The sequence below is a fragment of the Marmota flaviventris genome, chromosome 10 (genome assembly GCF_047511675.1).
Source record: "Marmota flaviventris isolate mMarFla1 chromosome 10, mMarFla1.hap1, whole genome shotgun sequence".
Classification (NCBI taxonomy): domain Eukaryota; kingdom Metazoa; phylum Chordata; class Mammalia; order Rodentia; family Sciuridae; genus Marmota; species Marmota flaviventris.
In genome coordinates, this window is record NC_092507.1 from 124644120 (window position 1) to 124669526 (window position 25407).

The following is a 25407-nucleotide window of genomic DNA, read 5'->3' on the forward strand; positions in this document are numbered from 1 at the left end:
CTTAACCCACAGGCTCTAAGCTGCAAGAGGAAGACGCTGTCAGGAGGCTGGGAAATCAGAGCAGCCTTCAGGTGAGAAAGAGTGGTGTGGAGAGGCCTGTTAAAGGGCCGCCTGGGGAGCCCGCCTGGGCCCGGCCACTGGCCCTGCGACTGGACTCTGCCACTGGCCTCGGGGGAGCAGCAAGTAAGAACTCCCGGATGGAGGGGGTCTGCCCGCTTACCGGGGCCACTGACACCCTGCCTTCTCCTGGGGGCTGTGCAGGTTACTACTCCCCCGGGTGGCCGTGTCATAGGAGGGCGTCCTGACCTGGGTGGGGGACGGTGGGACTTGTAACAGAATTGTGGGTAACAAGGCCAGGCATCCGAGGCATCTGCCCAAGGAAGAGCAGGGGAGCGGAGGCCCCTCCTTCTGGGTGCCCTCCCTCCTCTAGTCTGCACCTGCGGCAGGTGAGTGGAGCGCGGGGTTTCCCGAGGGCTCCCGGTTTCCCGCTCAGGCCCAGCCGGCTGGCAGAGGGGTGCAGAGGTCACTTGAACTCACATCACAGTCCTGTTAAATACATCAGCTTTTAAACTGATCTTTGTTCAAAGTCCAGTGTGTTCCAAGACCAGGGCTCACAGCAGAGCGAACTCCCGAGGCACAGAGCGGCTCCTCTTCCTTCCAGGGACAGGTAGGAACTGGTGTCCCCCGACTGGGTGCTGGCCACCGGGCCCGCAGTACCTTCCTTCCTTCCTTTTCCCCTATAAGTAGCTGGCTGCCCAGAGCCGAGGGGAGGCAGGGAGAAGGGCCACTTCTGTGGGGGCTGGGAGTAGGCGTGGGTTGGGGACTGTCCATGCCCGCCCCCGAGGGGCAGCTTGAGGGGTAGGCTCTGCCGATTGAGAAGCTGACCTCCAATCTCCAGGGTTGTGGGGGGTTTGAGCTCAGGAAGCTTCTCTGAGGACCCCCTCCTGTGCAGGGACTTGGCACATCACAGAAGACTCTCCTCTAAAGCCACCCTCAAAAGGAGCCCCTCTGGCTGGGCAGTAAAGACACGCCCTTCCCTCTGCCCCTTTAACTCAGTGAAAACAGCCCGTGGATCTACAGACGACCGAATTTTAGAACAGATCCTAGGCTCTACCCTCTGGAGTTTGTAAACCTGCGTCTTGCGGGAATCTGAAAACCCTTGGTCACCTTGACGTTCTCCCACGTGATTCTGATGTGCAGACACGTTTGGGAACTGCTAGTAGCTTGTTTCCTAAGTAGAAAAGCTGAACGACTCAGATGTGACTTTGATTGAGGTTTGTCGGCTCTGAGGACTCCTGGTCTGGTCTGGGTCCAGCTATGAACACTCTTGGGCTAACACGGCAGAGAAACACGTTCTCCTTCACTTACTAAAATTCCTGCAATGTGTGCAGAAGTCATCGGACCCTGACTGCCTCGGGCCACGGTTGTGCAGTCACCTGGGTGACAGGTTCTTCCCACACACAGGACTCTGGGACTTTGTGTTTGTCAGGGCTGAGTAAATTGCTCTTATCTTTGACTCATCTGTATGTTCTCTGCATCATAAAATAGGAAGGTGATGATGATGTCTTGCATTCATAGGCCACAACTGCTTCTCGTCTAGGGGAAAGAATACAGTTCTGGAACCCAAATAAAGAGGGTTTGATGCAGTTGTTTGTAACAGGCCATTAGCCAACTGGAGCCCCCTTAGTCTGTGCAGTGAAGGAAGGCCTGCCGTCTTTCCCCCAGGGCTGTACCGAAACAGAACTACACATAGGAACATGTTTGAGGGGATTAAACGCATAAGTGTAAGATGCTTATATTTCAAATATATCATCTCAAAGGCTCTACAGAATATCAGGAAGAGACAGCAGTGCAGTCAGCTGAACACCTCATCCCAGTCTTTAATCTCCTTGAGCCTCTACGGCTCACCTACAGCTAGAGTTGAGACTAGATAATTACTAATGTCTTTTTTTTTTTTTTTTTTTTTTGGTACTAGGGCCATCCCAGGTTCAATACCCAGGGGCACTCAGCCACTGAGCCACATCCCCAGCCCTTTCTATATTTTATTTAGAGACAGGGTCTCGCTAAGTTACTGAGGCTGGCCTTGAACTTGTGATCCTCTTTTGAACCACCACATATAAGGTGGATCTGGTTCTCTGCGTGTGGGTGTGACTCAGGTGCTACTTCCCAGGAAGGCCTCTCTAGACAGCCTCCCCCTTCCCGCCCACCTCTGTATCACGCAGAGTCTTTGTCATCAGAAGTCATCTTGATCATCTTTTGCTTTTTACCTTTGCCAGATGTCAAGCTTCAGGAGAGCAGGGATTCTGTCCTCTGGTCACTTTGTACTCTCGTCCCCTGGAGCAGTAGCTGGCCTCGTCCTGGTGCCCAGGTGTTTGGGTGAGGTGCAGTTAGTGAGGTGGAGAGGGGTCTGAAGAACCGGCCCTGGTTCTGATAACCTGCTTCTCAGGAGAAAGAGGTGAAGCGCTCTGACCCTCTCAGGCCGTCTCTCAGGGCGAGGTGGCCATGTGGAAGTGGACTTCTCTGGTCACACCTTGGTTAACAATTCTCCTTGGTCACCTGGAATTTTGAAGAAGAGTAGCAAAGGCTAGATCTGTTTTCCTCAAGCCCTTCAGCTCCTCCCCTTGGCCCTTCATGAAGGGTTGCCCAGCTGTCCCTGGTCTCTGTCGGGGGTGTAAGGACAGGTGGCTAAGAGCGTGGGCATTGCAGACTGAAGCCGGCGTTCCAGGTGCCATGACTCTCCCTTTCCAAGCCTCTGTTTCCTTATCGGTGAAACCAGCAGGTAGAATCTAGCCCCTACTGTTAGGGGTTAAATGGGAGAATCACACAGAGCCCCCCATGCTGAGGGCCACTGTTAGCATGATCACAGACAGTTCAGATGCACATGACCCCAGAGAAGGACGGAACCCAGGTTGTGGCAAGGAGTCTTGATAGACAGGAAAGATGACCTCTTGAACACCTGCTGCCACCTTCTGAGGTTTGCTCTTGGTCTGAATCAGCCACCAGCTTCTGAGGTGGGTGGAACTCTTCACCTGGTGCAACCAGGGGAACAAAACTCAGCGGCAGAAGTGCCCGTGGCCTGTTGTCCAGCTGTGTTGAGGACGTTCTTGGTGGTGGGGAATAAGCCATGGAGTCTGTTCGTCAGGGAACTTGTCTGGATGGGGGGACACACACCGGGAATCCTGAAGTTCCTCTGTGATTACGGGATGGATTCCAAGTTGCTTCGCGGTAACCTGACCTACTTCTTCCTTTCAATATGCAAACGCTCAGTCTTCCTGAACCGCTCCTGGTGCCATTTCATCTGCCAGGGATGAATTTCTTCTCCCAGTCAAACGACTTTTGTCCCCTTAACACCTTTGGCCCCTCGCAGCTGGAAAGTGGGGTGGAGGTGGAAGAAACCCAGCCCCCGCAGCCACGTGAGACCAACTTAACTTTTCCGAGTCCTTTTTTCCCTATAAGATGGCCCATTCAGATTAAATCAGAGCTCTTAAGACGTGTGTAGGCTGGCTGCTGGAGCCCAGGAAGCGCTCCACAAACGTGTTGTTCGATCTTTATTTCGTAACTCTTCCCACTGGTCTCTGGGCTCTTGAAGGCCGGCCAGTTGATAGTGTGTGTTGACCTCGACACCTGCCCCGCTGTAGGTTGTAAAGGTAGCTTGCTGAATATGGAAATGATGCCTGATATTCAAAGATGAGTAGTACCTCAGGGCTGTGGCAGTCATGCAAGGGTTTGGTTACGACCTAAGTTTGAACTGTGCTTTGAAAATAGTCTTGAATTCATTCCCTTGGGAAAAAATGTTTACTTAGCACCTACTATGAAGTCAGAAGTGGGGAAGGTGTCCTAGGCAGAGCAAGTAGGCTGAGCCGGGTGGGGCTGGTCAAGCCTACGACAGTTTGGTGCCTACTGAGGAGCCGAGAAAGGTGAGCGGGGCTGGGCTACGCTCAGTCTCAAGGCCTGAGCAAGGAGTCTGGGCTTTTTTTTCCCCAGTACCAAGGATTGAACCAGGGGCACTAACCACTGCGCCCCATCTCCAGCCCTGTTTATTTTTTGAGACAGAGTCTAAGTTATCTAGGACCTCACTCGATTGCGGAGGCTGGCTTTGAACTTGAGATCCTCCTGCCTCGGCCTCCTGAGTTGCTGAAATTACAGGCGTGGGCCACCGCGCCCGGCTGCACTTTCATTTCTTGAGTGGTGTTTTAGAGACTGCCATGGTGAGAGCCAGGTTAGGAAGTGTGTCCTCAGTCAGTGACTGCGGGGATTGAGTCAGGAGAACTCCTCTGAAAACAGTGAGGGGTAAAAGTGCAAGTTCAAAGTGCGTTAGAGCAAGATGCTGACCTGGGGGAGACCTTGTCCAGCTGAGCCTCAGAGCAGCAGGACCGTCTCAGGGACCTGGGTGTCCTCTCTGTGGCCTTAGGTAAGCAGTTACAGGGTGAAAGGCCTTCAACTCCCAGAGTCCTCCATGCAGGACAAGGTACTGCTCAGAGGTGCTGGGGTCGGACGCGTACTTGATATCAGCAGACCGAGCGGACTTTGAGTTCAGCAAGCTCTATTATTTGTCATAAAAGAGAAATAAGAATCATCCACTGCCTCCATGGTCAGTCTTCTCTAGATAATTTTGAATGGAATGCACTTGATCTTCCACATTTGAAATCTCTCCCTGGTTAAACCCCAACAGTAACCATCACAGTGGGGAGGTACAGTCAGCAAATAACGTATTTTAGGATCTTGCTTATCTTATAATTTCCAATATCAATTATTTCAAGTGAATAACAGTGTGTCTGAATTTCCACAGCTATGGCTTTTTTTGAAAAACATTTATTCTTAAGCTTTAGGTGGATACAGTATCTTTATTTTACGTTGACGTGGTGCTGAGGATTGAACCCGGTGCCTTGTGCATGCTAGGCGAGCACTCCGCCACTGTTGCTTTTCAAAAGAGGAATCCAGATGGACTTCTGTATTATCTGCATCAAAACTAGAGGGTTTGCTCTAGGAAAAAGTGGTCTTGAAGAAGGTGAAATCAGATTGCCTCTTTTTCCCCCGGCACTGGCAGTCGAACCCAGAGGTGCTTAACCACTGAGCCACCTCGCAGCCACCAGCCCTTTTAATTTTGAGACAGGGTTTCACTAAGTCTCTTAGGGTCTCCATAAATCGCTGAGGCTGGCCTTGAACTTACGATCCCCTGTCTCAGTCTCCGAGTCACTGAGATCACAGTTGTATGCCACCACGCTGGGATGGATGGCCTTTTTTATTTTTACTATTATTACTTTTTTTTTAGTTGTCAATGGACTTTATTTGTTTATAAGTGGTGCTGAGAATCGAACCCAGGGCCTCACACCTGCTAGGCAAGCGCTTGCCACTGAGCCCCAGCCCAGCCCCGGGTTGCCCTTTAGTGCTGGGGACGTTGCTGAGGGAAGAGCCCTGGCCCGGCACCACCCACCGAAATCGCCTTTGGTCTCTTCCTTGCCTCAGACATTCTGTCAGTGTCAGCTGAGGTGCAAAAGATGTCTTTTATGTCGTTAGAAACGAGAGCCCGTCCGAGGCTCTGAGGGAAGAGGGCCTGGCCGGAGGCCGGGAGCCTGTGCCAGGGCGATGCCAACAGGCGTTCTCGCCTGCTGCGTGGTGGGACCTGGCGTCACCCGGGTCTCCAGCTCTATGTTTCCAGCACGTTGAGTGACTTTCTTGCTGGACAGATGTGGACACATACCGGAGGGACAGCATTCCTCACGAGTGCACCCTGTGCAGACGCAGCGGGCCGGGCTTCCCCCTGCTGAAGTGCCAGGTGTTTCACAGACTGCTCAGAGCTCAGTGGGAGGCGCAGAATGTCAGGGTGAGTGACCAGGGAGACCCTGCCCTCTCCCTTATGCGCCCCTGAAACAGGCAGAGTCGACTCGATGGTTCACCCTAGGTCACGTCATCAGAGGCCTTCCACGGGCACAGGGGCCAGCGTCAGACATCATCACCCCTGACCGCTGGGTCTTCACAGCCCAGGAAAGCCTTTCCATGGCTCCCGTGGGGTGGCCCGGGCCTGGTGGGGAGAGGCGGCTTTCTCTGTCATCTGGTCCAACTGCTCAGTGGATTCTCACGGCTGAGATGGTGAGATGATGGCGTCCGGGACCCTCATGAATCACTGTTTATGGAATGATCCCGCTACATGGGCCCCGGGCGCTCTCAGGCCTGATTGTGGCCGAGGCACCTGGCCCTTCCTGATGGCCCCGGCCTGGGTTTTCCGCGTCCAAGCAGAGTGCCTGTTATCTTGTCCCCTCTGACCCTTTGGGGGATTCAGCTGGTGAGTGAAGCCATTCCTGAGATGCTCCCTGGCAACCGAGGCCGGTCCTGGGCCCGAGGTCTGGATCTCAGGTCCAGCGTGACTCGCTGCAGTGTTCCCGACCTTGCCTGTCCTTTGGCCCCGGCCACTTCCCTGAGAGCTCGCCTGCTTCAGGTGGGGGCCTCTCTGGCCACTTAGTTTTGACTTCTGTTGAAGCTCCCTGGCACTCACATCTTACAGCGCTTTGGTCCACCGCGTAGGTTCTGCTCCTGAGCCTCGGGCTTTCAGACTCCCTGCGACTCCAAGTCCGGCTAGGTCTCCCCGACTTTTAACAGTCACCACGGCTTTGCAGAGAGGGTCTGAAGTGAGCAGGAAGAGAAGCTCTGCCCTGAGAATCCAGGTGCTGCCATATTCTCAATGCCACGATCTCTCCAGCTTCAAAACAGAACCGGGAACACTGCTCAAATGTTCCACAGGAAAGGGGAGCCCCAGTGTCCAAGGGCTCCCAGCAGGGGACGGGACAGAGAGGATGACTTGCATGGAGTGGGCTCCTATGCTCCAGACACTGAACTTAAATGCTTTTCATATTCTATCTTGAGTAACATTCAACGTCTCCATATGTGGTCTCTATGCTAGGTGTACTTCAATCTTCAGCTCCCAATTAAAGAACTCACCTGCTGGGCGCAGAGGCACACGCCTGTGATCCCAGCCGCTCAGGAGGCTGAGGCAGGAGGATCTCGAGTTCCAAGCCAGCCTCATCAACAGCGAGGCCCTAAGCAACTCAGTGAGACCCTGTCTCTAAATAAAATACAAAATAGGGCTGAGGATGTGGCTCAGTGGCCGAGTGCCCCTGAGTTCAATCCCTGATACAAAGAAAAAAAGAAAAGGAAAAAATAAATGAAGAAAGAATTTGTCCGTGATCTTACAGCCAGCGAGGAGGGAAACTGGGATTGAAAACTAGACTTGGCTTTGAAACCCTGGTCCATAATGTGATTTTTAGTCCTTGGTTCTATTTTTGTGGTGTGGTCCGTTTATCAATTTACACGTTAGAGTTCGGGTTGTAGCTCAGTGGTACCGTGCTAGGCCCTGGGTTCGATCCCCAGTACTGGAAAAAAGTTCTATATGTTGAAACATAATAAGAAACGTAATAAGACCCTGTCTCAGAATAAAAAGGTCTGGGGATTTAGCTCAGTGGTAGAACACCCTAAGTTCAATCACAAATACCAATAAATAAATAGCATCCGTCACTCCACTTTCCCTTCAAACTGCTAACCCAGCTCTGATTCACCTGTTCCATGATGTATCAAAAATGGTCACCTTTGCAATTTAGTATCTATTTGCTTCTTTTTTGGTGGGGGTTACTGGGGATTGAACTGGGGGGCACTCAACCACTGAGCCATATCCCAGCCCTGGTTTGCATTTTATTTAGAGACAGGGTCTCACTAGGTTGCTCAGTGTCTCACTGTTGCTGAGGCTGGCTTTGAACTTGGGATCCTCCTGCCTCAGCCTCCCGAGCCACTGGGATTACACCACTGTGCCCGACTTACACCACATTTTAATAGTATCACTTTTCTGCCACTCACCAATCCATGAACTGGGTTTCCTTCGGCCCCTTCCCTTTCCAACACCCAGGCTGAGTGGGCACCACTCAGAACGTCCTAGGGCTGCTGCTACTGCATAGCAGAGGTGTTTTGAACAACAAAACTATTCTCTTGAAGTTCTAGAGGCTGGAGTTCAAGGTCAAGGTGTCAGCAGGTTTGGTTCCTCTGAGGACTCCTTCCTCGACTTGCAGGGGCCGCCTTCTTGCTGTGTCCTTGGTCTTTTCTCTGAACGAGTGCTTCGCTGTCTCTTCCCCTGTTGATAGGGACACCAGTCCCATTGGTTAGGGTCTCACCCTTCGGGATCTTAAACCAACTGAGGTCCCTGCAGCTGATAGTCACACTGGAGATCAGGGCTTCGGTGGATGAGTTTAGGGGCACGGTTCAGTCCATATGGTAAGTGGAGTCCAGGCTGGACGGCAGGAAAGCATCGAAGTTGGTTAGTAGGAAAAACTTTGCTCAGACGATAAGTTCAGGAAAGTCATAAAAGAGGTGGCTGCAGACCTAGATCTTTGCCACCCTGTGTCTGACGGGAACCGAAGCACAGCTGTGTTCACGTTGAGCTGTGGCTGTGGCCTCAAAGGACAGAGCTGTGCCCGTGACACTGTGAGGCAGAGCCCTTCCTGGCAGGGAGACCACAACCAAGACGCTACCGGTGGGGTCAACAGGGCTGTGGGAGTGCAGCAGCTGTGGGCTCTGAACCGACCGGGGGCGGCAGGCTGTCCCTGGACGCTAGACCCGGCCAGTGGAGTAGCGCGGACATCTGTGTTGCTGCACTGTTCCTACCTCGCCCCTTCATGGCGAGAGTTCAGAGCCTCTGTCACCCAGCCCGGTGCCTCTGTGACCTCCCTTCTGTCCTCGCAGCTTCCAGGCGGTCAGGCCTCTCACCAGGTGTGAGGATCGTGGGACAGCCTCTCTCCTGCTGGCCGTCCTCCAGGGGCCTTTGGTCCACTCATGCCACCGACCATTCCTGGAACCCGACTCCGCTATTGCGCGACTCGAAAGCTCTGAGTGACCCGCTGACACCACACTAAGGCCAGCCCCCTGGATGGTGATCAGGCCCGGGTCCTCCCCAGTTCCCTCTGCTGGCGAGCCTCCCGCCCACGTGGGTGCCAGCTCTACCGAGATCATGGCCCTGCCCCACCTGGGCCCCGCCTCCTCCCGGCTGCTAGCTGGGGGCCAGGAAGACGTTGGCAGGGAGTGAGGACCGAAGTGGAGCTGGCGCTCACCACTGTGACTCGGGGCCCCAGGATGAGATTTTAGGGCAGGCTGAGAGGTGGGACCTCCCCCAGATCCACAGGAAAAACGTCCTTCTCTGTTGATGCTGCTTCCCTGGCTCAGAGCTGGAACTTGGGAGAAAGGCGCAAGGCACCGGCCTAGGGTGGCTGTGTGCTCCCATTGGCTGGGACACTCCCGGGGACAGGGCTGGCTCTTGAGGACTCTACGGGAGGGAGGGCCAAGGGTCTCTCCTGGCCAGGCTGTTCCTCGGTGACCGGCGAGGGGTGACCCTGAGACCGAGGGAAGAGGAGGAGCCAGGGGAGGGCGGGGGACTCTGAGCGCTGGTTTCTTTGCTCATGGTGAAGTTTCAAGCCTGGAGATCTGAGGTGGACCTCAGCATCTATTTTTATGAGTCCCTGCAGGTGACGCTGCGTGCCAGCTGGGAGTGGGAGCCAGACTTGTCAGGTGGTGGGGATCACTGTGGTGCAGCACAGCTGGCCACAAGCTGGTGAGTGACGACGGGATTCTTTGAGGCTAGCAGCACCCAGAGGTGTGGCTCGCACTGTATCAGCTGAGTGCATCTGCGCCTCCGGTGGGACCCGTCCTGGCTGTGGGCAGGCACGGGCAGTTCCCAGGACTGAGGAGACCAGGAAGATCCTGCGATTCTTGCTGATTTGGCTTCTTTAGGGGTTTGCTGTTTCGTTTCCTCCCTCAGGAGAATCCGCTTGGTTCCAGCAGCTCCTCGTTCTTTTCCAAAACCCCACCTGGGGGCTGAGGAGGTGGCTCAGTGGTAGAGTGCTCACCTACCTGTGTGAGGCCTGGGTTCCGTCCGAGCACCGCAAAACAATAAGAAGAGCCCCCCCACACACACTAATAATAATAACAACAATAATAATAATAGAATACAGATGCCTGGAAGCAGAGGTCAGACCCTCACTGTGCGCTTAGCTGGAAAGGCTTCAGGAAACCCCACGTTCACGTTTGTGTTTGGAAAATGCTTTGTGTTCTTGTCAGGCTCCCCTGGCCTTGAGATTTTGAGATATTTTTTCAGGAAATCATAGTTCTGATAAGCCCAGTGGCCTGGAGACCCTTCATCCTTCCTCTGTGCCCCACTCTGTGAGTGTGCGTGCTCATCATGTGGTGCTGTTGGTTTTAAACTTTTATTCGTTCATTTGTTTTAGTACTGGGTATTGCACCAGGGACACGTCACCACCGCCTCACGTCCTCAGCTCTTTATTCTGTGTTTGGAGACAGACAGGGCCTTGCTAAGTCGCGGCGGCTGGCTCTGAACTTGCGATGGGATTGCAGGCATGACCCAGCATGCCGGCTCCCTGGTGATTGTTAAAGGACATTTCCACGTGGAACAAGCCTTTCTGACGTGCGGGCTGAAGGGCGGACGTGCTCCCCACAAGCCCCGCTGACGGCGTCTTGCTGTTTCTCCAGCTGCACTGAGGAAATCCTGCCCCTGACCCATGTTCCCTGAGCTGAGGGGAACATGCGACTCTGGAACCCTTCTGGCTGACTGGACCTCAGTCACGCAGCCAGATCTCCTCAGGCTCAGCGTGACCCAGCTCTGGGCGGGGAGTGGGGGGTGGGGTCGACTGACAACGGTGTGAGGGTGGATGGCTGAGAAAGCCGGCTTGCCCTGGGCTTGGTCCCACCTGCTAGCTCGGGGGCGTCACCTCACTTTCCCGGCTTCTAAACGTGCCCGTTTTTTCGGCTTGACCGTGGCGCGTTATTTCCCTGGTGACGTGATCTGTTCTGGAAGACAGTGGGATGTCTAGGAGGGCTGACATGATGGATAACCAAGATCGCTAGGAAAAACGTCTCTGGCTCTCGCCTGACTTCCTGGCTGCCGTCAGAGCTCTGTCCTGGTCCCCACAGATGACCACCTTCCTGCCAGGTCGCAACTTTCCCCTGGAGCTCACCAGGGTCAGCGCTGTCGTTTCCAGTGCTCTATTCTGGCTACTGGAGGCTGGAGCCCGCGGCAGGTCCACTGGACTCTGGCCCCAGCTGCTTGCTGAAATGACCTCATGGGCATCTGTGGGTCTGCTCTGGCGGTCCGTCTGTCAGGGCCTGCCCAGGACCTCCTCAGGAAGCCGTGATGGAGGGGGAAGAGAGGGAATGGGCTCTTACACTCCAAGGCCCTTCCTGGCAGGCGGTGACCCAGAGCCCAGGCACCTGACCGCGGGCAGCACACAGACCGGCCCGGGCGCTGCTGCTGGGTCTGACTATGGCGCTCAGCCCTGGGCTCCAGGCGAGTCTGTCCTGGGAGCAGGGGCGGCTGGCTTTGACGGCGGCTCCAGCTGCAGACAGAGAGCACGTGCCCTCAGCGCCCGAGGCCGCGCGTCCAGGGGAGCAGGTGGGAGCCGTCTGTCTGGCTGCCGAAAATCTTTGACCGACCAAACAGGCAAAGGCAACTTGAGATTTTGCCAAGAAAGAGCGATTTGTGTCTCCTTGTGAATGTTGGGCTTGGGGTCTCCAGGGGGACACAGGAAAACCTTGTTTCTTGCTTGTCCCCAAACACAGGACCAGTCCTGCTAGTGAGGAAGTCCCACTTTCTACCCTCAGCCACAAAGAAAGAGCCAGGGCCGGTGGCTGAACTGCAAAGGGCAGGGCTTTCGGGGTGAGTGCCTCAACAGGGAGCCTCAGCTGTGGCAGAGCGAGGGGACCCAGTGGCCTTTACTCTGGTCCGAGGGACGGCTGTGGATCTGTGGTGTTGGGGAGCCCTCCGTTCCCTGGAGGTCTGGAGGTCTGGCTGTGAAAGATGGGGCTCTGGGCGTGAGCTGGGCTAGACGTGCAGGACGCCTGCAGGCTGGCCCTCAGCGGAGCGGGCAGAGCAGAGTCGGGACTGGACCGGAGAGCGGGGCCAGCACTGAGGAGACAGGCTGGGGATGCCTGGGCCCTGTCCCCAGGTCCGGCATGACCACGGTAGAGCGCCTTCACCCTCCTCCCGGGATGCCGGGGGAGCTGCTTGTTTCCTGACCTCTTCCTCATGGGCTGCTGTGGCGGTGGACGGCGCTGAGACGTGTGAGAAGGCCGCGTCATGGGCAGTGGGAGGCCTGCCGCCCAGGTGGCCCTGCGGCCTGTGTGGGCACAAAGGTCAGAGACTGCCATCTCGGATTGCCTGGCATGGCTCAGGGAGCCCCGAGCCCTCTGAGGCCGCTTCTCTGCTCTGTCCTCTCTGTCCCCTGTGTGGTCGTCTAGTTCCACCCAGGAAGGGACAGTCGGGATACTCTGGGCCTTCTCTGAGTCGCAGGCAGGGAGCTGTGGGGGGACACGGGGCTTGGCCTGCAGGCAGATTCCAGAGTCCGCTGGGCCCTCTGCTCGGCCCTGGGCACCTCTATCAGCCTCCTGATGTTCGGCCCCTAGGAAGGCCTGAGGGGGTGGCCAAAATCGCGGCCCTGGTCCCCGCTTCAATCCAGTGACAAGGACACAGTTCTGAGGAAAAGGAAAAAGAAACAGAGGAGAAACACAGGGCTCCTGTCCCCAGGCTGGGACTCTGCGGTCCCAGGAGCAGGGCTTTAGAGGTGACGCAGAGGGGTCGTCCACGTGTCCTCCGCTGGAGGTGTGACCCCCATAACCTGGGAGAAGCATATCTGAGACCGTCTGGCACCTTCCCAAAGTCTGGGTCACTTTGTTCCTGTGGTGTGTGTGTGCCCAGACAGAGGGCTGTGCCCAGGATGGGAAGGAGGTGACCTGTTCCCTGAGACTAGGGACAGCGGGGGGGGGGGGGGGGGGGCGGGGAGGATGCAGGGAGACGGAGGAAAAAGAAAGGTCCATTTAAAAATGAGTGGGAGAGCAGCCTGGGCTGGGTCCAAGCATAAAATGACCACGGTGAGAGGCCACGGTGAGAGGCCACGGTGAGAGGGCCAGGGTGAGAGGGCCACGGTGAGAGGGCACTGTTAGAGGGCACTGTTAGAGGGCACTGTTAGAGGGGCAGTGTTAGAGGGCACTGTTAGAGGGGCAGTGTTAGAGGGCACTGTTAGAGGGCACTGTTAGAGGGGCACTGTTAGAGGGGCACTGTTAGAGGGCAGTGTTAGAGGGCAGTGTTAGAGGGCAGTGTTAGAGGGGCACTGTTAGAGGGGCACTGTTAGAGGGGCACTGTTAGAGGGCAGTGTTAGAGGGCAGTGTTAGAGGGCAGTGTTAGAGGGGCACTGTTAGAGGGGCACTGTTAGAGGGGCACTGTTAGAGGGCAGTGTTAGAGGGCAGTGTTAGAGGGCAGTGTTAGAGGGGCACTGTTAGAGGGGCACTGTTAGAGGGGCACTGTTAGAGGGCAGTGTTAGAGGGCAGTGTTAGAGGGGCACTGTTAGAGGGCACTGTTAGAGGGCACTGTTAGAGGGGCACTGTTAGAGGGCACTGTTAGAGGGGCACTGTTAGAGGGCACTGTTAGAGGGCACTGTTAGAGGGGCACTGTTAGAGGGCACTGTTAGAGGGCACTGTTAGAGGGGCACTGTTAGAGGGCACTGTTAGAGGGCACTGTTAGAGGGCACTGTTAGAGGGGCACTGTTAGAGGGCAGTGTTAGAGGGGCACTGTTAGAGGGCACTGTTAGAGGGGCACTGTTAGAGGGCACTGTTAGAGGGGCACTGTTAGAGGGCAGTGTTAGAGGGGCACTGTTAGAGGGCACTGTTAGAGGGCACTGTTAGAGGGCAGTGTTAGAGGGGCACTGTTAGAGGGCACTGTTAGAGGGGCACTGTTAGAGGGCACTGTTAGAGGGGCACTGTTAGAGGGGCACTGTTAGAGGGCACTGTTAGAGGGGCACTGTTAGAGGGCACTGTTAGAGGGGCACTGTTAGAGGGCACTGTTAGAGGGGCACTGTTAGAGGGCACTGTTAGAGGGGCAGTGTTAGAGGGGCAGTGTTAGAGGGCACTGTTAGAGGGGCACTGTTAGAGGGGCACTGTTAGAGGGGCACTGTTAGAGGGCACTGTTAGAGGGGCACTGTTAGAGGGCACTGTTAGAGGGGCAGTGTTAGAGGGGCAGTGTTAGAGGGCACTGTTAGAGGGGCAGTGTTAGAGGGGCAGTGTTAGAGGGCACTGTTAGAGGGCACTGTTAGAGGGGCACTGTTAGAGGGCACTGTTAGAGGGGCACTGTTAGAGGGCACTGTTAGAGGGGCACTGTTAGAGGGCACTGTTAGAGGGGCAGTGTTAGAGGGGCAGTGTTAGAGGGCACTGTTAGAGGGGCACTGTTAGAGGGGCACTGTTAGAGGGCAGTGTTAGAGGGGCACTGTTAGAGGGCACTGTTAGAGGGGCAGTGTTAGAGGGCAGTGTTAGAGGGCACTGTTAGAGGGCACTGTTAGAGGGGCACTGTTAGAGGGCACTGTTAGAGGGGCACTGTTAGAGGGCACTGTTAGAGGGGCACTGTTAGAGGGCACTGTTAGAGGGGCAGTGTTAGAGGGGCAGTGTTAGAGGGCACTGTTAGAGGGGCAGTGTTAGAGGGGCAGTGTTAGAGGGCACTGTTAGAGGGCACTGTTAGAGGGGCACTGTTAGAGGGCACTGTTAGAGGGGCAGTGTTAGAGGGCAGTGTTAGAGGGGCAGTGTTAGAGGGGCAGTGTTAGAGGGCACTGTTAGAGGGCACTGTTAGAGGGGCACTGTTAGAGGGGCAGTGTTAGAGGGCACTGTTAGAGGGCACTGTTAGAGGGGCACTGTTAGAGGGCACTGTTAGAGGGTACTGTTAGAGGGGCACTGTTAGAGGGGCACTGTTAGAGGGCAGTGTTAGAGGGCAGTGTTAGAGGGGCACTGTTAGAGGGGCACTGTTAGAGGGCAGTGTTTATTACTTTGCTGTCAAGGAGAAACTGTGGCTCTGCCCATCATAGGAACTGAGGGTTGGAGAAGGTCATTAAAGGCTAGAGAACAGGGCTTCTTATCTGGGCTTGTCATCCACTTGCTATTTGGGGAAACTGATTTCTTAGACCTTCTGGGCCACCCTGAGGTTTAAACTGCTTCATTCCCGTGGTGGGTGTGTGCTCAGGCCTGATGCCTATTTCCAGGAAGGGAAAAAGGCCACCCTGAATTCATGCCCCCACCCCAGGTTGGCCGGGAGAGGGAGCAAAACATGTTTCAAAATAAGCCCCAGTGGGGCTGCTGGGGCTCAGGGCAGAGCATTCATAGCACGTGGGAGGCCCTGGGTTGATCCTCAGCATCACATAAAAATAAACAAAATGAAGGCACTGTGTCCTTCTACATCTACAAAAAGTTAACAAAATTCAGGGCAGAGCAGAAAGGGCTGCGCTCAAAGCATGAGGCCGACACTGTGTCATGGTCTCCCACGGCGAATGTCTTTTTTTTTTGTACCAGGGATTGAACTCGGGGGCACACGACCACTGAGCCACATCCCCAGCCCTGTTTTGTGTTTTATTTAGAGACAGGTCTCACTGAGTTGCTTAGTGCCTCACTGTTGCTGAGGCTGGATTTAAACTCGCGATCCTCCTGCCTCAGCCTCCCGAGTGTCTGGGAGGACAGGCGTGGGACTCGGTGCTCAGCTCTCACTATCGATTTTTATCTTTAATTTTTATGAAAAATGGGGAATGACCTCCAAGCTGCTTCCAGCTGAGAGGGCCTGGTCCCTTCTCAGGGCTCCGGTCCTGGTCCTGCAATGGCAAGAGGGGGACAGGACAGATGGGAGGAGGAGCTGCCTCAGGATCTGGCCCCGGAGCCTGTCTCTCGCACATTCCTGCCGACGGACTGTAACCCTGGGGCCTGTTCCACCGCCCTCTGTTGCGTCACCACATGGCCAGGCCGGCTCTGGGGCCGACTGTGTCATTGTCTGAGGTCCTCTCAAGGACTCCCACGGACCTTCCCCTTCCTGGACGAGCCATTCTCCCGGGAAGGTGCTCTTCATTCCTCCCACCGTTCCCAGACCCTTTGCTGTCCGCCCGTGGCTCTAAGTCTCCCTCTGGGTAAGTGTCCACCATGTCGGAATGCGCTCAGGTCCTCCCCGTCTTGTCCAGGGTCTGTCCTTAGCGCCTGGCACCTGATGGGCTCTCACACATCTGGATGGATGTGGCTTGTCTGCTCTTGAAAATTCTGAGTCAGTTATTTGGACTTAATTTCTTTAGGTGGGGGGACAAGAAGGGGCCTGGTTGGCGCTAATGAAAGGGAAACTGTGTGTCCAGTACCCATGGACCCGGTCTGAGACTCCAGAGGAAAGTGCTGCTTGGAGAAATAGCAAGTCCTGGTGACGTCCTGGACGCCCAGTGTGGCCGCGCGGGGACATGGAGAGCAGAGGTGGAGACGAGAAGCCCGGGAATTGGAGAACCAGGTTCTGATCCAGCTCAACTCTCTTTGCCCGTTTGTTTTTTTCACCGCAGAAATGGCCTCCGCCTTCCGCCCCCGGGAATGCCGACTGTCCAGAGAAGAAGGGCAGAGCTACGGCTTCTTCCTGCGGATCGAGAAGGACACGGACGGCCACCTGGTCCGCGTGGTTGAGAAGGGTAGCCCAGCAGAGAAGGCCGGTCTCCTGGACGGAGACAGAGTTCTGAGGATCAATGGCACCTTTGTGGACAAGAAGGAGCATACGCAGGTGGGCGAGGCGGGTTCTCAGGGTCTCTCCAGCCGCCACAGCTCTGCGGGCTGTGATTCGGGGCCAGCAGGACTTGGTTCTTCCCCGGCAGCCGCTGGCCAGGCTGTATCAGTGACGTTGGCCACCAAGTCCCCTAATAGCCAGCAGTGTGCGCAGTGGGCATTCCTCCCTGGGAAGCCGGGCCCTAGAGGAGCCGTCTGGTGCCAGAGCCCAGCTGGTCTGCACGGGGCCGGCGGGCGGGGAGCCGTGGAAGGGCTATGGACGTGCCACCCCCCCTCTTCCCAGGTGGTGGATCTGGTCAGGAAGAGCGGGAACGCAGTGACTTTACTGGTTCTGGACGGAGAGTCCTACGAGAAAGCCATAAAAAAACGGGTGGACTTGCGAGAGCTGGGCCGGAGCCCGGAGGCGCGGGGCTCGGACGCCGCGACCCTGGCCCCCGTGGTGAGCGGGACGGCGGGGCCGTGGGCCCGGCCGCGGCTCTGCTACCTGGTGAAGGAGGGGAGCAGCTATGGCTTCTCCCTGAAGACTGTCCAAGGTGAGCTCACGGCAGGACACGGAGAGCCCCTTCCAGCAGGTTCTCTGTTGGCCGATGACTCTTCCTGTTTGACTGTCTCTTCAGGGGTGCCCGAGGTCCCCCTGGCTCTGTTGTGCAGCGAGGGTCAGCACGCGGACACCAGGGAGGGCTGGTGGGGACCCTGCACTCTGGTTCCCCGGCGCTGGTCAGCTTGACGGCCCTTTGGGGCCAGAGGGTTGGTGGGCTGATGCTGCTTTGTTGTCCTCCAGCGTCTGGGGGGAAGGTGGAGGGAGGCAGGACAGGAGGGCCTTCCCACAGCCGCCTGTGGGGGAGCTTTGGGCAGCGGGGCCGGGGTGGTCATTATTCAGCAAATTCTGGAGCAGGTGTCAATGCCCCGACATGGTGACTGTGGCTGAGGGCCTGGGGGTAGGCAGATCCTGTCCGCAGCTCTGCCCCCACTGTTCTGAGGTGTGTCCCTGACCCTGGCCACATACCTGAGAAGCCCTGGCCCTCAGGGAGCACGCAGATCCTATCTCCGTAATTTCAGAGATGCAGACTGACCAGTACCCAGAGGGGAAGATGTTTTCATAGGAAACACAGAGGTATATAAAGGCACCAGGAGAGATGTTAAGTGCCTCAGGAAGCAGGGTTCCGGTTTTCCTGATGTGTAATTCATACAGTCACCTAAAGCGACCCTTTGCCTACACTGAAATATTAGTAGCTCTTAAAAATTTTACTTTTAATTTTTTATTGTTTTAATTTATAAATGACAGAATGTGTTTTGACATTATACGTGCATGAAGCATAGCTTCCTGTTCTCGTGGTGGTGCACCATGTGGTGTTACACGGGTCGTGTATTCCCAGGTGAACACAGGAAAGTTGTGTCTGACTCGTTCCACTGTCTTTTCTCTTCCCATGTCCCCTCCCTTCCCTTCATTCCCCTCTGTCTAATCCCGTGAACTTCTATCCCCCAATATTGTGAGTTAGCATCCACCTAACAGAGAGCATATTTGACCTTTGGTTTTTGGGGGACTGGCTTATTTCACTTAGCATGACAGTCTCCAGCTCCATCCATTTACTGCCAAATGCCATCATCTCATTCTTCTTTATGGCGGAGTGAGTTCCACTGTGTATATACACACCACACTTTCTTTATCCATTCATCTGTTGAAGGACACCCAGGTGGGTTCCATAGCTTAGCTGTTGTGAATTGAGCTGCTGAAAACATTGATGTGCCTCTGTCCCTGTAGTGTGCTGCTTTTAAGTCCCTTGGGTATACACCAAGGAGTGGGATAACTAGGTCAAATGGTGGTTCCATTCCAAGTTTTCTGAGGAATCTCCATCCTGCTTCCCAGAGTGGTTCACCAGTTTGCAGTCCCACCAGCAGTGTGTGAGTGTGCCTTTCCCCCCATCCTCGCCACCATTTGCAGTGACCTGTATTCTTGGTGACTGTGAGTGCAGTGGGAGGGTCTCATGCAGTGTTAATTGTGAAATCTCAGAACCTTGGAAGGACTGACAGCTTGTTAACTGGTACCCGACTGGCCCCATGCAGATGCACTGTGCTCTCCCTCCCTCCCTCCCTCCCGTCCTGACCCGCGACTCCACTGGTAGGTGATGGTGGTGATAGCGCTACTCACAAAGGAGGAGACGAGCAGATGCCTCCTCATTCCACAAATGCCAAGAGAGGTTCACAACGGTGAAGCGTTTTCTGGTTCTAGGGGCCATTGCCACCTGAGACTTAGTCGGGCTCAGAAATTCTATTAAAATGAACAGATACCTGCTAAGTGTGGCCGTGTCAACCTTTGGGCTGGGAGCGGTGACGAATTCTAGGTCAGCCCCTGAGGGTCGAGTGAGCGAGCTCTGAAGTTGGACGCTCTGCTGTGGCGTCCCTGGGAGGAGGCCTTTTCCACTGGACTCCAGCTTCTCTGTGCCATGGGCTCCGGCCCCGCTCTCTTCCAGGTAAAAAGGGAGTGTACCTGACTGACCTCACACCCCAGGGTGTGGCCATGAGGGCCGGCGTCCTGGCTGACGACCGCCTGATTGAAGTTAACGGAGAGAACGTGGAGACGGCCGGCCACGAGGAGGTGGTGGAGAAGGTAGACCCAGGGCGCCTGTCCCTCCCTCTCACTGGAAGGGTGGCAGGCGGGTGGCGGGTAGGTGTCTGAGAGATGGACCCTGGGTGGAGAGACTCGCCCGAGGCCCAGCAGGGCTGCTGCAGGGCTCTGGAACTGGGCCTGAGCTGGGCTCTCGCCTGGAGTCTGCACAGTGCTCCTCCTCACGCTGCCACTTCCTGTGCTGGTCACCTGTGGTCACCCGAAGTGACTAAACAGAGAATTCCAGAAACACAGTGCATCTGTTTTAAATAACTTTTGTTACTTATTAATCACTGTGCTTAATTCATAAACCCAACTTTATCGTAAGTGTGTGAGTGCCGGAAAAACATAGAATCTACAGGTTCAGACGGTGGTCATGTGACTAAGGGACAGGGAGTGGGGACAGTGTGCACGGCGTGGGTACGGTGGACAAGGGGTGATTCCTGTCCTGGGCAGGTGTGGGGCGATGGCAGGGGACTCCCTCTTAGAAGGTCATGCCATCCAGAACCCAGGAAATACTCCTGGGAGTCTCCGTCCAGGGTTTCTGGCCTGCAGTTGACTGTGGGTAACAAACCACAGGAGAGTGAAGCTACGGAGAGGGGACGCTGTAAAGTGTCCAGGACCCACGGGGACAGGGGTCTCCTCTGAGGTCACCTGGACTCTTGAGCTGGACCGGCCTTCTCTCCTCTTGGTGAATGGCCTTCCAAGTGGACCCTGCTTTCTTGCTTTTCCAAACTCCTGTGCAGGCCTTCCCCCACCTGCCTTTGTGGGTTTTGTGGGTCCAGTGGGTGCGGGCATGTGAAGTCCTCCTTGATGAAGGAGGAACAACCCTAGAGGTAGAGAGAGGACAAAGCGGGTGCAGCATCCCAGCCAGCGGAGGCTGGAGTGGCCACTCCGTGGGCTGTGGAGACTGTGCCCCAGAAGAGCCTCTTCCTCCCAGCCTGGTTCTTGGGGACTGACGCTGGCTTCCCCGTGTGTGCTGCAGGTGAGGAAGTCGGGGAACCGCGTCGTGTTCCTGCTTGTGGACAAAGAGACTGACAAGCGGCACAGTGAGCAGAAGACACCATTCAAGAGGGAGGCGGCCAGTTTGGAACTCCTGCCTCGTCAGCCCCGACTGGTGGAGATGAAGAGGGGCAGCAACGGCTACGGGTTCTATCTGAAGGCAAGCCCGGAGCGGAAAGGCAAGTCACCAGGAGCAGGCCCCGCAGTGTGACCTACTGATCCTCCCAGTCCAGCCTAGAGGCCCGCCAGGTCTAGGTGGGAAACGGCCAAGAACAGGAGGCCGAGCTAGGTCAGCTTCTGGGTCCCCCGGGAGGCCGACGTGGGGATCCCAAAGTGGGCAGAAGTGCGTTTTGATTTGAATGTACCATATTTGAAGGATCTAGAGCTGCCGAGTACCTCCAAAAAGCTATCTGGAAAGGAGGAATGGGAACTTGTTAAACTAGTGTGAGGGACAGAAAGCGAGATCTGGCGGGGTCTGCTCCTTTCCTAGGTGAACATGCCGTGCTCTTCAGACCCAGCGCGGTTGCCAGGGGTCTGACTCTCAGGGCTCACCTTGTGTGTAAGATTCATGGGTCCCAGCACCCCACTGACTTCCTCTTCAACCTGCTCTTCTGCCGAGATCGGGTGCCAGTCTTGTATTAACATGATCTTTTTTTTTTTTTTAGAGAGAGAGAGAGAGAGAATTTTTTTAATATTTATTTTTCAGTTCTCGGCAGACACAACATCTTTGTTTGTATGTGGCGCTGAGGATCGAACCTGGGCCGCACGCATGCCAGGCGAGCGCGCTACCGCTTGAGCCACATCCCCAGCCCCTTAACATGATCTTTAACCCTTGAGCCCTTTCCTTGTTAAGGGCTGGGTTTGTTCCCTCGGTGTCCTAAGCAGGAAAAGAACCCAGACAGGGTGCTCACAGGCCTCCCGGATGCGGAGGGAGGGACACTAGTTGTACTCCGCACACCTTTTATTTCATCCGAGTCTTTTTTTTTTAATTTATTTTTTAGTTCATCAGGGCTTTGAACTCCCAGTTTTTGTTTTAGGGGCTTTTCTGATAATTTCATCTTTTTGTGGGGGAGGATAGGTCAGATCATCAAGGACATAGATTCCGGAAGTCCAGCAGAGGCAGCTGGCTTGAAGAACAATGACCTGGTGGTTGCTGTCAACGGGGAGTCTGTGGAAAACCTGGATCATGACAGTGTGGTGGAAATGATTAAAAAGGGCGGAGACCAGACTTCACTGCTGGTGGTCGACAAGGAGACGGAGAGCATTTACAGACTGGTGAGCAACACAGACCCGTCTCCATGAGTCAGGGTTGGGCCACCACTCCTGCTCTCAAACGCTGGGCTGCTACTTATTCCTCCAAACTGGAAGGAGGTGGCGAGCATCGCCGAGCTGAATGGAGGCTCAGATTGGTACTGATACGAAAATGCTTGGGGATCACTGAAGGGTTCTAAGTCCTGGGACCTAAGATCTTGAAAGAATTTGTGAATACACTACAGAACGACTCTTGCCAATCAAGATAATCTATGGAGAACATAAGCCTGGAGAGAGAGAGAGAGAGAGAGAGAGAGAGAGAGAGACACAGACCCCCCTAACTTCCCCAAACAGAAAATAATTGGATTTTAAGTTCCATCAATCTTATGTAAAAGCCCAGAAAAGATTATCAAACAGTTTGGTACAGATTTAGCAGGACCAAGTTGTACCAAATTAATCTTACTTCTCCTTTAACAACTATCATTCTAACAGTTACTGTTTGCATGTTTTAAAACACATTTATTTTATCAAAAGAATTAGGGTTGAGGCTAACTTAATAGAAATCTTGGGGCTTAAGTACCATCTGCTTTGCTAGGGGTTGGTCATAAAGATGAATAAGAAACATGGTTCCTGTTCTTACGTGACAGACAGCAGAAACGCCTGAGGGCACATCAGCGGCACAGGAGGAGGAATAGAGTGGAGGTGATATTTCTACACAGGAGGACACTGAAGCCGAGAGTAGTGATCTGCTACAGTCACCCAGCTAGGACTGAAGCCAAGTTCTTGGTCTCCTGATTCATTTTATCACCCTCCTCCTTGACACATAGATGACGTATTTCAAGATGTTTTTGTAAACAAGATCAAATAATAGACTGAATGGCAGATGTCAGTGGGTTTTTAGTTAGTTGAACAACTGTACCCAAAGAACACTCGATCCTGGAATAATGTCACTGTGGACAGAAGTTTCCAGTGGCAGGCTGCTTGTTCCTACCCTAGTTTATTAAATTTGGAATGAAACAAAGAGAACACATAAAGGACGTAAAGCAGTGATGGATTACTAGCTGGCAGGAAGGCATAATTAATATTCCAACTTAAAAGTATGTTGTATGAATACGAGCTGGTGAGATCTGCTTTAGTGACGCTCCAAAAAGCTGCCCCCTCCCAAAAAAGGTGGTTACATGCAAGTGCTTGTCTAGCTTGCATGAGGTCCTGGTGCTGCGGAAACACCCCCACCACAAAGTTACGGACGTGGCTTCTGGAGGTGACTACCTCCTTGTGCTGGCATCAGACCATCCTTGAACTACTAGTACCCTGGACAAGTTACCTTCTTCATGCCTCAGTCTCCTTAGTTAGAAGGTGGGCTAGTTACTGCGAAGGGCTGTCAGAAGGTCGAATGAGTTAATATTTAGGCTAAGTCCATATTATGTGCAGTTCTGAGGAGACCCCTACCCTGGGGCCAGTTAGTAATTAGGGGAGAGGCTCTGGAAGCCACCACCTTGTGACTAAGGCTGAAGTTAGCAGACCACTCACTGCTCTAGGGATCCTGCCATCTGGTCCTTTCCAACTCTTCTTAATCTTACAGAACCATCATAGAATGCTTAAATGTTACTTTATTCTTCTTTGGTTGATATAAAAGAGAACTCTGCTCTAAAAAGGTGGCAGCCCAGCTCTCCAAAGTAAGCTGAGAGGTTGAGGCAGGTGGTGGGTCTTCTGAGAGGTATCGGTGAATATGTGAAAACCTATCCAGTTCCTGGCACATACTAGATAACCAAATACTCAGAGAAGAATGAATGAAACTAAGTGTGAAAGGTCACTGTCATTTGCCCAGAGATGGAGTGCTCCTGGGATAGTTGATCTGCTTGTTCAGGTTTCGCTACTAGAGATATTTTGGTACATGATGAGTCACTCTGATAAAGAGTCTCTGGTGTGGAACATTTGCAAACGTGTCACTGATAGGTCTAGGGTTGTTGAATTGGGGACGAGGAGGTTCTGTGCTGGTACCACTCTCAGGAAGGAGATGCGGTTTTGTGGTTAGTAAGACAGATGAGAAACCAGAGGACCAAACATCTAATTTTAGCCAGGAGGCTACAGTGCGACTGGGGTGGAGCGCGCGCACACTGTGCTCGCCTTCGGTTTGGCTCACTTCCTGTCCATTGCCTAACAAACATCCTGGGCCTTTGCAGGCAGCAAGGTAACTTCTGATCCAGGTTAGACCACACCCACATCAGCCTTCCTAAAACACCAGCTGATGAAGCTCTTAATTCTATTAAACAATGTCTGTTTCCTGTCCTGTGCTTCCGTGTCCAAGACCAACATTGCTTTCTTCACATTTGCGGTCTGGTAGTTGAGATGGATCACAAGTATTTAAAGATGGCAGGGAGTACCGGGCTTGGTGGCTCAGGAGGGGCTCAGGGGCTGGAGCAGGAGGGTCGCCAGTTCAAAGCCAGCCTGAGTAAATTAGCGAGGTCCTGAGCAACTCGGAGAGACCCAGCTCTAAATACACTAAAAAAAAAAAGGCTAGCTGTGGCTCAGCGGTTAAGAGTGCCTTGGTTCAATCCTGGGTGGGAGTGTGGCATAGCAGGAGTGCCCGCGAGCAGTCAGAACCATGACAGTAAAACCAACACAGCAGAACCCGGCACCCAGGAGGGCGGCACGTGGCAGGGGTGGAGAGGGACTGCTGTCCATGATGCGACACCTTCCCCAGTCGACACCGTGCGCACAGGGTCTGCTGGCGTGTGAGTCGTCAGTGTGCTGTTTTACTGTAACATGTCTGAGGAGCTCTAATGGCCATCTTTCTGAAGGTGACTGGCTCAGTATCATGGTGTCAGAAGAAACCAGAAATTCTTTTTTTTTGGTGGTGCTGGACAGCAAATCCAGGGCGCTGTGCATGCTAGGCAAGTGTCTACCACTAAACTGCCCCAGATACTAGCAACGGTTATCCTTTTGGCTTCTTGTACAGAATTCTAGACTGCTTTTATTTCATATTTACACACGTCTGCATGTGTTTACACATATTATTCCCCAACTGTGCTCACTCTTCTTTTATACTTTTCCTGGCTTGGGTACTAGAAGGATTTTATAGCCTGTAATTAGTTGGATCCAGAAGAGGAGTGGTACATGTATGGTACCTTATAAATAAAACAAGCACATTCACTGATGAGTAAGTATTCATACTTAACTATTTTTTCTCTATTTTCAAAAGGCTCATTTTCCTCCATTTTTCTACTATCAAAGTCAAGAAACACCTAATGGCTCTATCAAAGAGGCTCCAGCTTCCATCCCTGCTCCTCTGGAAGTCTCAAGTCCAGATACGACTGAGGAAGTAGCAGATCACAGGCCTAAACTCTGCAGACTGATTAAAGACGAAAATGGCTATGGTTTTCACTTAAATGCAATTCAGGGTCAGCCAGGCTCATTCATCAAACAGGTACGGTAATCTGATTCCAGCGTCCAGTGAACAGTGTTACAATTAGAAGAGTCTTAGCTTCTTCCACCCATTGATGGCTTAATAAAAAGGTTACACTTCCAGCTGCAGTGGCACACGCCTGTAATCCCAGTGTCTGGGGAGGCTGAGGCAGGAGGATTGCAAGTTCAAAGGCAGCCTCAGCAACTTAGTAAGGCCCTAAGCAACTCAGTGAGACCCTGTATCAAAATAAATAAAAATGGCTACGGATGTGGCTCAGTGGCTAAGCACCCCTGGGTTCAATCTCTGGGCCCCTCCCCCACCTCCCAAAAACAAAGGGAAAAAATGGTACACTGCAGACTTTTATCTCACTTGGGCTCAGTACTTTCACAGTCCTGCACCCTCCGAAGCTCACATCTGTGCTTCCCAAACTTCTGTCCCAGCTACCTGTCTCCATCAGTGAGCCGACCTGACTGTTGCACTGTCAGCCCTGGCTGGGTCCCACGTGTTTGCCCCTGTGCACTTGGCAGAGTGCCTTCCCTTACAG

General features: G+C 54.0%; 1 protein-coding gene across 1 annotated transcript in view; it reads left to right on the plus strand.

Annotated features, from left to right (window-relative positions):
- Pdzk1 (PDZ domain containing 1) overlaps positions 1 to 25407 on the plus strand; it is a 28899-nt gene continuing 3492 nt past the window's right edge. Inside the window, exons 1-8 of the mRNA XM_027956170.2 lie at positions 1 to 71; positions 588 to 667; positions 16386 to 16597; positions 16883 to 17132; positions 19071 to 19207; positions 20190 to 20385; positions 21285 to 21481; positions 24660 to 24884. Coding sequence (XP_027811971.2) covers positions 16388 to 16597; positions 16883 to 17132; positions 19071 to 19207; positions 20190 to 20385; positions 21285 to 21481; positions 24660 to 24884 — 1215 coding nt within the window. The 5' untranslated portion in view covers positions 1 to 71; positions 588 to 667; positions 16386 to 16387. The remainder of the gene's footprint in view (positions 72 to 587; positions 668 to 16385; positions 16598 to 16882; positions 17133 to 19070; positions 19208 to 20189; positions 20386 to 21284; positions 21482 to 24659; positions 24885 to 25407) is intronic.